Below are 13,806 nucleotides of genomic sequence, written 5' to 3'. Positions count from 1 at the left end.
TTTCATATTATATCATTGCCTATTCCATAAAGGAAATATAAGAATATTAATAAAATAATAAATGTCAGGTTGTGGAAATTTTGAAGTATGCAGGTACATTAAAAAACAAATGTTTTGATATTTTTAAATTGATTAAAATGAGCATTACTTCTGATAATGAGTGAGTTTCTCTCATCATCTGATATACCTCCCTCTAACAGAACAAAACAGAATTCTACAGGCAAAGCAATGAAGTTGGATACATATTTATGTAATGCTGAGTACGATAATGGCACATTAGCTTCTCCAGAGAGAGATAAAAACGTATAATTCCTAATTTAGGAAATGACCACCCATCTAAATTGATGCTGTGATTGTAGCATTTCTTATTTAAGTCCCTCCAGTTTTTCAAATGCTATCATTTTTAAGTGCCTGGTAGTGTGCAGTTTTCCATTTAGGAATATTAAGCTACACGATACATTTGCTCATTTTCTGGTGGCACTTCACAGCTAGGAGTTTAGACTTTTCTAGATATTTCCATATGCTTATTGTAGCACTTCTGACTATATTGATACAAATTATATTTCAATGCAAATTTGTTTTATTTAATGTTTCTGTTTAATTAAATTAAAAAGATGTTTCTTTACTAGACTTTTAGCCATGGTGTGGCAGCTGATTTGAAAATTAAATTAAATGCTTTTTTGGTCTCTGGCCATTTTTGTTGTTGTTGTTAACATACAGTATATTTCCAACAATATTTATAACTATACATACAATATTAAACAATGAATTGGGGATAAATAAATTTATTTATGATTCAAGTAGTCTGTTTTGTAATTAAGGGTCTGAATTTTGTTTCTATGGTTTTCTCCATACAACCTACTGCAACAGTATATTGCCTTCACTGTCAGGTTGAAATTGCACATGCTGATGTCATTTGTCTTGGAATTGTAAAGGTATAACACTTCACATAGTGGAGGCAAGGCATAGGAAAATTGATACTTTGAAAAATGACCACTGTTGTGTAATAATGCTAGTTAATATTTATTGATCCCTTGCACTATTCCAGGTGGCATAAATGTATTTCATATCATAGCATGTTTACTCTTTGCAGCAACTCTACAAACTAGGTAAGATTAGAATAGTCATTTTACTGATGAGGAAACCGAGTCTTAGGTTAGTTGACTTATCTGATGTCAATTAAACATGCCTACATAATAGTCCACTAGAAATAGTTTCTGTTCCTAAAAACATATCCAGGGACATTTAACCTTTCTAAACCACTAAGGCATATATATGTAGGCAAAGACAGAGTAACACACACACACACACACACACACACACACACACACACGCACAATTCTAGCCTATAATTCCAAGGTACACTAGTTTAAAATTTTTCTTATCTGTATTAAGTAAACACATTCATATTTGTATGTTTTTCTGGGGCAACCTGTGTTACACAAACAATATTTTCATGATTACATTTTTCTAGAGAATGGTAGGGTAGCTTCCATCAGTTTTTTATAGGGATCCATTATCTCCCAAAAGAAAACCTCTTTTACCATATTTCCTTCTTCCCTTTATGAATGTTAAGTACATATATTAGATCAGAGATTGAGATTAGTAGATTAGAGATTAGATTGAGTAGAGTTATCTTTGATTAATATGCTTTCAAACCTTATTCTTTTATACTATAAGAAGTATAAAGTTTTACATTATTATACTGTAACAACAATTTTAATTACGTCATTGACTACATTTAAAATTACTAGCATTTACAAAGCATATTTAATCTATTCTGGAGACAGGGAACAATTAAAGCATTAAATAAATAGTTATGAGCAAATGTTTTAATTCGTTTAGTCAAGTCATATGTATTAACTAGCCGTTGTTCAAAGAGTTGACACTTGAGCAGAATAATATGAAGATTCTAACTAAAATTCTATTTCCTCATAAAATAAACTTTACATATACTTAGCCTCTAAACTTTGACCCTTGAACGCACCTCTAGCAGAGCAAATTATACCACTTAATGACTAGAACAGTCAATATACATTCTCTGTGTATCAGAATAAAAATAAACTTCTCAGTTGCCCTCAAACACTTCCTTTCATCCTTCCACACCTGTTTCCAAGCCATAGGGTCAGGATGCTTGGTGACTTAAACATCACATCTTGTGAAAATATGCATGTCTCTTCTTTGATCAGATTTTCTTTCCCAAGACAGATTTTCGTCCTTAAAAAATCTTCTATTGGAAGAAAATCTTTTTTTGTGCAGTTGGTGCCCTCTCCTGGTGAAGATTTCTAGACAATGTACAAATTGAATTTGTATTCAAGTGCATCTTTTATGTATAGTTAATCAGACTGTTAAAAAGATATATTACATGTGTATATAAATTACTATATAGATATATAAATTTTATATAATAGGTATAAATTAATCATGTAACTCCTTTAGTTTTTGAGCTACATGTTAAAGAAAACAATTCTTGTAAGTAAAAGTTTGAAAAACTTACAAAGACCTTGTATTCATATCCATATTCTCTCTCTCTCTCTCTCTCTCTCTCTCTCTCTCTCTCCCCTCCCCCCCCCCCCCACTCTCTTCTCTCCAGGAACTAGAAAATATTATCAGTCAGATGATGCATGTCGCAGAGTACCTTGAATGGGATGTCACTGAACTTAATCCAGTAGGTATATGAATGGTTTAACTGTTGGCTACATTCTAAAAGACCCCTTTGTCTTTTGGGTTTTGCTTTGTTTTGTTTTGTTTGTTTGTTTGTTTTTGGAACTTGAAGATACTCCTGTCATTTGATATTTTCCTTTGATAACTCTAAGTTACTCTTTCTATTCATTGCTGAAAATGGATTCTGAACAAGAAAATGTGTATGTGCTGTTCTGGAGTTCTAAACAGTAACTTTTCCTTTTCTTCTTCATGGAAATTAATTTGAATGGTGGCCTCAAATATCTGTCAGTAAACAGGCTGCTGATGAACACTGCCAAAGTTGTGCCATGTCATAAAAAAGTCAGAAATGATGTGTGTTTTTCATGATCTCTATGATTTTCCTCGTATGGAAATAGCTAAATATTGATTCTAAAAGAAGGTGAACTCAATCAAGAAGATGATAGTTTACTGTGTATGGCATTGTATTATTACCTGTATATATGTTATTCAACACTTGCAACTCTCTGAAGTAGATACTCCTATTTTATTCATTTTACAGATGAGGAATTGAGACCTCAGAATGTTAAAGTAACTTCCCTGTAGCACTTAAGCTGGTTAAAGATAGAGCTAGAAAATTATAATCTATTGTTTAAAGAAATGGTATCTAACAATGCTTGTAAGAACATTAAAAAAAAAACCTTATTGGGGCTCCTGGATGACTCAGTTGGTTAAGCAGCCGACTTTGGCTCAGGTCACGATCTCGCGGTCCGTGAGTTCGAGCCCCGCGTCGGGCTCTGTGCTGACAGCTCAGAGCCTGGAGCCTGTTTCAGATTCTGTGTCTCCCTGTCTCTGACCCTCCCCTGTTCATGCTCTGTCTCTCCCTGTCTCAAAAATAAATAAAATGTTAAAATAATGAAAAAAAAACTTATTTTTACAGCATTATTCAAATGTATATTAAAACATACTTGATTAGAATCTGTGACTTTTGCTACAAGTAATATTTTGGGGAGAGTTGATAAGTATGTTATTGACTTTAGTTTATTCTTGAAACCAACTAAGTTGAGCAAATTATAAATGAGTTAAGCAAATAGAAATCAATTTATTTTAATGGCTTGCATTTTATATGAATTTTAAAAGCCTTATAGCGGCATGATAATGACATGATTATGTGATAGGAGAGCTGAGATAGCATTCCCTTTGCTTTGGAAACTAACACCAGTAAATTACAACAAAATTATATGCAATGTCACCTATAAAGGAGGGCACCATTCTTACTGGGATTGAGGTTTCCAAGTTTTAATTCAACTGGTTTTTCTTTTTTGAGGGATGTGGAAATAACATGCTGTGCATATGATGCATAGCAGATATCATGAACAAGGTTGCAGTTTTTATATTCAATAATAAAAGAATGGTATTTAATTCTAAGAATACTGCTTGATTCATCTTAGTACTATTTTCACTGAAATTAAGGGACTTTTAAGTTCTTTTGTCCTTTGGGGTTATGTTCATCTAAAACGGCTTTGTCCATCCTACTCACCTTAATACCTGTAAATATGGTACATCTTTCAGTCAAGTCTCTTGTCCTCACTGGAGCCATGGAAAGAAGGAAGATGTTTTCTATATTAGATTTTAAAGCTGAAGGCGGCACTACTGCTTTCTCTCCCCCAAAATATTGGCAGGCTGTACATTTGAGTAAAAGGGAGATGTGGATGATTTGAGGAAGGGAACAGTTGGTGGCTGGGCCATCTAATTATGACAGATCCCTACTAGAAAATATAAATAATAAACTGTATAGCATTATTTGTCATTTGCAGCACACACTGATAAATCTGTCACCTCATGAGTAGTATAAATAGTAGAAAGTGAAGATAAAATGACTTACCTTGTGCAGTGTGTTTGCCATCATGGGGAACGGCATGCCTCATCCTGCCTAATGATTCGGCAACTCTGCCTGTTTTAAACCAGTGTGTACATTTGTACACATTGTCAGACACCTGATAAGTTTACACATATGAATAAAAACAATTGAACATTTGAGGTTCATGGCAGTTAATGGGGAATATTGAGATGTCCTTGGAAAAGGTTTTTAAAAAATGAACCCAGGCTCTAACATTAGATGTATGAGGTACAACCACCTGAAACAATGCTCTGTGTTTTAGTTTTCTTCTTATTTATTGTTTCTACTAGTTTATCAAAGTACGTTCAAGGGGCAGGAGATTTTAACGGTATCTTCTACCTTTTTGCTAAATTCTAAATAATTTCCCCTGTTTTTCATTTGGAGAATAATAAAATGATTATTTCAGCACCATTTGTTCCAAAAAGTCTCTTGTTTCTCAATACCTACCTTTAGGTGTGTATGAAGGAAAATAACCTGATTTTCAAATACTTCATGAGGAACCACACCAATCAACTAAGTTCAGGAGTTTTTAGGCAAACAACACTGTATCAACATATCAAGTATTTCATTTATTGCATCTTTCAAATTTTTGTTCTAATGCTCTCCGTGTATCTTTTTTTTTTTTTCTGAATTGATTAAAATTTCTGTATTAGCATTTTGGTGCTATTAGATGGAAATACTTCATCTCTCCAGAAAGCAAGGGTAATATGTTTGGAACACACATATACTTTTTGCTAATGTAATATTAACAGCCCCTATGTGATACTTAGTATACATTCTGGATGCTCTTTGAAAAAGCTTACAGTATATTAACATACTTATTAAACACATTGGATTAAATACTGATATTACCACTGTAAAAGAGATAGTTGTATTACCAACAAACACTGTAGAGAACGTTTTGAGACATTCTATACAAGTCAACTTCAGAAAAGAAACCTAATCAAAAATGACTTGATGGTTTAACTTCTTGGATTTATTAAGTTCTGATAGACAATTAAAAGCAACTTCATTCCTCCACCCCTTACCACTTAGCAAAGAATTACTTCAGCTCTTTGCCATGAAGTTAATTTGTTCAGACATTTTCTGGCATATACATGAATTTTAAAAATCTAGAGAAAGCAATTAAAGACCACTTTCACCCTTAAATTAAAGATACCCTCTTGTTTTAGCTGTATCATCCACTGAGAAAGCATTAAGTTAAGCAGTTATTCGTACAAGTTGAACATCATAGGTGGTCAAGTTCCAGAAATCATAACAAAGCCACGATATCCACAGTTTTTGGATTAACATTGTACCAACTTACCTAGGTATTTATCTCTACTCTGCAATTAGTTGCTGGTCAGTTTGTTTTAGCTAATTCATTGCAATGCTTTATTCTTTCTTTTGAAATGTATTTTATTGATTCACTGCAAGCTTTCCCTCATCTCTTCTACTCCAGATCCTCCATGAAATGATGGAAGAAATAGACTATGATCATGATGGAACAGTCTCTCTGGAGGAATGGATCCAAGGAGGAATGACAACAATTCCACTTCTTGTGCTCCTGGGCTTGGAAAATGTAAGCATTTACACAAAGAGGGTGGCCTGGTGGTAAGTCAGTGGGGTGCTCCATTACACATTTTGATTATAAATTGATTTGGCCATTTTCTGTCATTAAGCATGTAGTGAGTGCCTGGACCTTTTAATAAGTATACCACAGTGCAGTGTCATAATAAGTTGTGATTAATACTTGCCACAAACACATTGATTCATTTTAGGTATTGCTTTATTATTTAATACGTAATTTCTTTTTTTCTCTATTTAAAATATGATCTAGTTTGAAAAAAAATATTGACCTTCTCATTTTATTTACTGCAAGAAACTCCCCAATATTATTACAGTCTGTGGTTCTTGTGGTGCTCCTTCTTGTTCCATAATCACCATCCCCATGAAGAAAATCTATTTTATTGATAACCAATACTTGGAGAAGCCAATTATATACTGAGGTAGTTAAGAGTATATATGAAACATAATTTTTTCTTACGTATCATCAGATCAGCCAGCTTTTCATTCTAAGCCTATCAAAAGTTTTCTTATATCATTGCTTCCAGTGGTAATTAAAAAGTGGTTTGCCAGAAAATAAATGAACCTAAGTTTAGAATGGGATATAACAGTGAGTTTGAAACTGAATCTTGCTGCTGGGTCTTGATGTCAATTTCAGTAATCAAAGCCAATGAGTCACTATTGGATTTTTGTATGTAGCATTAATGAAAAGAATTAATTCTAATGTGCATATAATAAAATGTATACTAAGATTTAGAGAACATTACTTATGGAAACCACCATAACGCATAAAATATTTAGAATTTTGAAATGCAAGAACATCACGTCCACCACTTTGCTGCTGACTCCAAAATTTCTCATACTTATTTGTTACCAGAGCTAACAACGTTGCAGATTCAAGACTATACCACAGTTACTCAAGAGACCAAAAATTTTTTAATTTTATTTTTTTTAAATTTACACCCTAATTAGTTAGCATTTAGTGCAACAATGATTTCAGGAGTAGATTCCTTAATGCCCCTTACCCATGTAGCTCATCTCCCCTCCCATATCCCCTCTAGTAACCCTCTTTTTGTTCTCCATATTTATGAGAAGAGACCAAATTTTTTAAAGCCCTCGTGAAATCTTACAGTCTGTATTTGTAAGACATATGGGAATATACACAATATGTTTGTACACTTTTACATATGGGTGTGGGAATATATATGTGGGCTTTAGGAAAGTAGCATTTCTCTCTTTTTCACCTGAATGTTCAAATTCTTTCACATTTAGGTTAAGCTTACCCCTCATGAGACCCATAGGATTTTAGATATGGTCATAGGAAGGCAAAGAAAAATTGCTAATAGATGATATACAAGGAAGTTATCCTTAAAGTAAATAATTTATTAAAATAAAGTAGATCTTATTGTTAATAGATATATATTTCTACATTTTGAAAATTAATGAGGGAGTTTTTTCTTATATCTGATGTTCTCATACAATACATAACCTGATATCTTTTGGTAAGAACCTGTTGTATATCTCTATATTTTAAATATTTGTTTAATTGTTTAATACACCTGATTAAACTATATGTAAATAAATCAGGAGAAAACAAAAAGAAAATTAACAAAAGTTAACATTTTAAGGAGTAAGGTATACTTTAAACAGAAAAAGTTGTCATATGCTAGTCAAGAAGTTCTGATAATAACATTTCCCTCAAAAAGAATTTTATATTTTTAAAGCTACAATTACATTTATTCTAAATATTTATGGAAATTTTAGTATGAGAGAATGTATGGGAATGAGTAAGTACACTATTTGGTATTTGGTATGGTGGACAGCAAAATGCAGAAATGCACACTTAGTCATCTATTTTTAAAATATTACATAAAGATTTTGAAATGATGTTCTTCTAAGGAAACAGTTGTTTAGATTTTTTATAATTATATATATATATATATTATTTATAAAGTTGTGAAAATAGCATGGGTAAATACAATCCACAAGTCCTGATAGATTTAATTCAAATTATTTTAAACAAATACAATACTTCATCGGTTTCTAAGGTAGCAGTAAATTTATTTCAACTGAATGAAAATTCTTTGTCATGAATTTGTATCAGTCTAAGCATACTTAATATACTTTATAATCATGTTCTTAAATTTATATTTTGTGTTTTTAGTAATATGAGATGTTTTTGGAGTTTAACAGGAGAAATCCATTTAGGGTTTCAAAGTAGTAACCAGACCTATGTTCCAAAATTGTGTTTCCAGTGAAAGCCACTAGATGGCATGGCTACATCGTTTAACATTTACTGATCAACTGAAATAGGAGATGGAATTTTTCCTCTATAAAGAATTCTGAGAGTAATATCCCTTTTCCTTTGCTTTTTAAAAAAAGAATAAGCCAATAATGTTTTAAATTGTCTTTTAATAAAATGTATAAGCCATGTAATTATGATCACAAAGCAGAGCATTTATTTGTTAGAAACAGCTTTTTAATTCCGAAGCATGGAAAGTGTTATACAAAGCAGGAATGACACAATGACAACTGAGTGATGAGGGCCTTTTTTTAGTAATTGAGATTTATTTCCTTTTCTGTAGGCAGTTAATGTGTTATGTTATTACCTGTAGAGAATTTGATTCATGATGCCATTTCCCCCTTCCACCCCCCAAGCCCCCCCCCCCCCTTTGCTAATCAAATTGGAAATCTAGAAGCTTTAGGTTGAATCCAGCCATTTATTGTGCAGCCAGTCTTGTTATGTTGTCCTATACATTCTTGTCTTCTGTCAATTATGAGCTCAGGGAGTAGATTCTAATTGATAGTGCTTGTTAAATACCACAGTGCATTTGAAAGTGACTGTGGTGTACTAGCCAAATTACACAGATAAGAACATTGTCCTGGGAGAGAAATCCTTACTTCTAATGCAAAGCAGAACAGTTGTGATTTCATGGTAGTTTATTTTTCTCCATCAATAGACTTTAAATATTTACTCTATTTCAAGTACTATCTGTTTTGGCAGCAAAATCACAAATGTAGTTTATCAGAACCTGATTCTATATCAAATGGTAGAGAGTAAGAGTCATTTCTTTTCTATTATAAGAAGTCCATGAGGGGCGCCTGGGTGGCTCAGTCAGTTAAGCATCTGACTTTGGCTTAGGTCATGATCTCACAGCTTTTGAGTTCGAGTCCCTCATCAGGATCTGTGCTGGCAGCTCAGAGCCTGGAGCCTGCTTCGGATTCTGTGTCTCCCTCTCTCTCTGTCCCTCCCCTGCTTGTGCTCTGTCTCTCTCTGTCTCTCAAAAATGAATAAATGTAAAAAAAAAATTAAAAATTAAAAAAAAAAGAAGGCCATGAAACTTAGCAAACCCAGTATGAAATGGTACAGTCTGTTACATCTGAAGGAAAACTGAGAGTTTGGGTGGCACTTGTGATTTTTATTATACCTGAAGCAGAGTCATTTATTTATAAGGTCTTTGTTGCAGTTGCTCATTTCCACCATATGGCTGGCACAGAAGTAATCACAGGAACTAAGTAAAGGAAAGAGCAAAGCTGTGTTCCAGGAAAACCTTATTTACAAAAACAGCTTGCTAGTCAGATTTTACCCACAGGCCATAGTTTTCTGACCCATGATTTATTCTGTCGCTTATCTGTCATATTAGAAACAGAAAGAGTATTAATTTATATTTAGTCATTTAGGAGAAAGGAATCTAATATCTTTTTATTTAGCTCAGTAAGACAACCCCAACAAGACATGTGGACTAATGAAGAGATAGTACGGTAGCAGTAAACTTCATCAAATTGATCTTTACCTTGGCTCTGTTACTAACTAACTAGGTCATTTTTGTGCCAGGCAGTCATTCTCTCTAGATACATAAAAAGAAACTAGGCAACAATATCCCTTTCCTTTTCAAATATTCTTTCAACTCAGTTATTCTTTTTTTTTTTTTTTAGATAAACAAGATAATTCATAGTGCTGCAATTCCTAAAATCTGTAATCTTGGATCATTATTAGGTTTTTCAAAGAAAATTCCTGAATTCATATTATCATAAAAACAGAAATACACATTTAAGTAGGAGCCTGGCTTAAGATAAGAATACCTTAACTTCTTAGTCTTGGATTGTAGTGCCCACATCTGGCATGTATGGCTTTTGAGTGGATATATGATTTCATTTCATTTTATGTGTTCTCAGAATCCTGGACTTTAAATACTATACATCATTTAAACTTTGCTGTTGATCAGAATGTCTTAGGACACATATTTTCAGCTGACTCAGCAAAGTAAAAGTGACCACTTGGTGTGCCTCCTGATTTCTGATGAAGTCTATTTCCTGATGAAATTTCTGAGTATAATGGAGAGCCGAAGATGATGCATTCTTAATAGACTAAGCTATATTTGGAAAACTAATGCTTCACACTCTATTTTTTAAATTTAATTTGGTTGAGCTGTTGTTCTGCTGTTTATACATTGCTCAATCTAGAAAGGAATTATGAGGCTGGATAAATGCAACATTTCTTGAGATTCCAAGTTGGGTCGTTCAAGGACGCCAGCCCGGTGCTGTGATGTGCTCTTGGATTTGCATTTGAACCCAAGAATGGCAGGTCCTGAGCCTGGCTTTTAAAAATGGGGTCTGGAGATAAGCAGTTGATTGCAACTCTACTCAGAATTTTAAACTGTCTCTCTGCATTCTCTTTGCCCAGATCTGATGTAACTCATCTTTCTGTCTTAAAGAGCATTTTCTTAAAGAGCATTTTCTTACATATTGTTGTATCTTTTTGGAGACCTTGAGCAGAAAAGGAAGGTAATTGAATGGTCATTATTATTTAATGAGTTGGAATTAATTTGCAACATTTGCTCTTAAAAGTGTCTTAAGTGAAGTCAGCTGAAACAGACAGGGATGTGGCCCGGTATGGGGATTAGGGGCATTTTGGCTATGGCATTAGTAAATTTTCTCCTTCAGGTCTTTTGAAAAAATGAGATTATTTATAGTAGCCCTAGTTCACTTGAACATGATATGTGATCTTGGATGCATTTAGGGAAAAACTAAAACTTTAGAAATCATTAGGGTCATGAAATAGCTTCCAAAAATTTCCAAGGGGCATTCTTGCCTTTGAAACCTCCTTTTGACTTCTAGGGAGTAAAAAGGGAGGAGGAACTTAGGGCTCTTTCTCTGTGTGAACTTGCCTCTGTTTCATTAAGTAGTTCTCTGTCATAATCAGTTCACAGAACTGAACCACTTCACTTATAAAATACAGTGTTTTGTAAATATCAGGAGGAAATTTCTACTAAAAGTGATGTCTGGTAATGAAAAACAGAACAGATTTTTTTATGAAACAAAGTATAGTAAACCTACAAACATCCTTCTCAAGTCTTTTGGCTAAAACATTGGGATGTTACAACTCAACCCAATGATAGTAATAATATTTGCTGTTTATATAACACCAATCTTCTGAGGAGCTAAATTGACTTCACAGGTATTGTATAATGAAACCTCACACCACAGCCTGGGAGAGGAAAGTAGGTGTTTCCATTTTATTAGAGAGGAAAATAGGAAGAGAGGTGAAATGGCTTATCCACATTTTCATAGTAGGCCAGGAATCAAGCCTTCTAGATTTTTCTCTTCATTTCTTGTTTAAAAAGATGAATTCCTTTCTATGACAATAAATATTTATTTGCAAGAGAAGTACTATTAGGGACATGCTCTACTGGCTGATAGAATATAATAAGGGACAGATTCTCCCTGTCCCCCACTAAGTTTAATAAGACAAACAAGACAAGACATGAAAATACAGAGGGCTGGAGTATAATTTGCACTGCTGAGAAATAGTTGGCTCCTGGTTTCAATTTCTTCTCTTGAAGTCACATACATATTTCATCCTTTGCATATTTTGGCAATGTATCCGGTTAAGAGCTATAAAGCTATTTAATTTGTTTTTTGGTAAAGTATTTTATGTCTGGGTAATGGATTTGTACATCAGTTACAGCCTGTAACATGGCTAAGTGTTCTGATTGACAGAACACCCACGTTCAGACTTGTTTATTTTTTGATAAGGAAAATGCCAGCTAACTTAGTCCATATGTGCTCTTCAACAAGATGAGGCTTATTCACATGTAATGGACATTCATTTAAAAATAAAATGACAAGGATTATAAGAACAGTAATACATACGAAAATTCCATATTTTTTCTTTCCTCTTTTCACTTAAGAATGTTTGTTTAACCTGATTTTATCTATATCTATGTATTATTTCTATCTACCTATCTATACCTATGTGTCTATATCTATATGTATATCTGTATCTGTATCTATATCTCTATCTGTCTCTATATCTATTAAATTAACAACCCCCTCACTTAAACTTTTCACTCAGGATGTTTTATTCTTATTTTAAGGAATAGAAATTTTAAAATACAGACAGTTTGAAAAACATAGCAATGCTAAACAAATATATAAAATGTTCCATTCATATAATAACAACACTAGAAATCTCATGACTCAAACAAATTAGAACTGGATTCAGAAAGTACTATAAACACTATTTCTTATTTTATTTTATTTATTTTGAGAGAGACAGAGAGAGCATGAGCCAGGAGGGGCAGAGAGAGAATCTCAATCTCCACTGTCAGTGCAGAGCACCACACAGGGCTTGAGCTCATGAAACCATGGGATCATGACCTGAGCCGAAATCAAGAGTTGGGCACTTAACCGACTGAGCCACTCAGGCACCACTATAAAAACTATTTCTTAAGTTGTGGAAGAAAATTAAAACACCAGTGTTTTCTGATGTCCTCTCCACAACACCCTTAGCATAACTGCTTTTGTTGAGAGCTTGTTTGTCAAAACAAACAAACAAAAAACAAAAAAACTAAACATTGTCCAGAACTGTGAAGGGCCTAAGAAGTTCCCTACTTGCACATTAGCAAGTTAGCTTGTTCAAGTTTCATGTATGCTGGCAGAGGACATGAGACACCTGGGTCAGAAACAAAGGACATTTATTTATAGCACAGCAAGAGGTAGGAGCTGCATGTTTGAGCCAGTTCTCTTGGCCTATAGTCTCACACAGGTGATGGAGCATGTCACAAGGAATCACTGTGCACAGCCTCAGAGCTTGGATCCCCTGGCTCGGGGAAACTAAATCTTTTATAATGTGCAGTAAACAAACCTGCTTAACCTTTTCTTAGAAGAGAGAGATTATTTTTATTATACTGGACAGTAAGTAAAACTGCCCTCTGCTCTGTAGGGAGATCCATCTCTATTGTCCAAGGCTACCTGTTTTTCAAATATCTTTAAAAAGATAACCTGGAAAAAATGACAGTTCTTCTGCTTACAAAATGTGCAGAAATTCAAGACACCCATGGAGAATTATCTCCCAGGAAACATTTTCATTAATGTTTCATATTATGGTGCAAATTTGACATTTCTGGTTCTAATGTAAGAGTTAGTTACTATGGATTTAATCAAGTATTTTAAATCTGATGGTTTATCTCATCACTGGAAATAAAAAAAGGTGGTCAGGAGGCATTATTATTAATATTTTAGTATAAAGAAAAATGAAACGATCTGGACATGTTTATATTGTCCCACCACTATGGAAAATGTATTCATGTCACAGCACACAGTAGGTGATCAAAAAGTTTTATTAGGTGAATGTGTTCTGTAAAATATAATAACTAGGTTAACGTGAAATATCATGTCCTATAATGGTTGCCATTGAATAAGTGATGTCTAAAATTAAT

At 33.6% G+C, this 13,806-nt stretch overlaps 1 protein-coding gene across 6 annotated transcripts in view; it reads left to right on the top strand.

The window, feature by feature from the left end:
- Positions 1–13,806, top strand: part of DGKB (diacylglycerol kinase beta) — a 667,308-nt gene that overhangs the window by 130,653 nt on the left and 522,849 nt on the right. For all 6 annotated transcript variants that reach the window (XM_047848700.1, XM_047848697.1, XM_047848698.1 and 3 more), the window contains 2 exons: positions 2,594–2,668; positions 5,982–6,101. In XM_047848700.1, coding sequence (XP_047704656.1) covers positions 2,594–2,668; positions 5,982–6,101 — 195 coding nt within the window. The remainder of the gene's footprint in view (positions 1–2,593; positions 2,669–5,981; positions 6,102–13,806) is intronic.

This window comes from Prionailurus viverrinus, chromosome A2 (genome assembly GCF_022837055.1).
Source record: "Prionailurus viverrinus isolate Anna chromosome A2, UM_Priviv_1.0, whole genome shotgun sequence".
In the NCBI taxonomy this organism is placed as follows: Eukaryota; Metazoa; Chordata; class Mammalia; order Carnivora; family Felidae; genus Prionailurus; species Prionailurus viverrinus.
The sequence above is the reverse complement of the archived record's forward strand: the minus strand, read 5'-3'. Positions and strand labels throughout refer to the sequence as shown.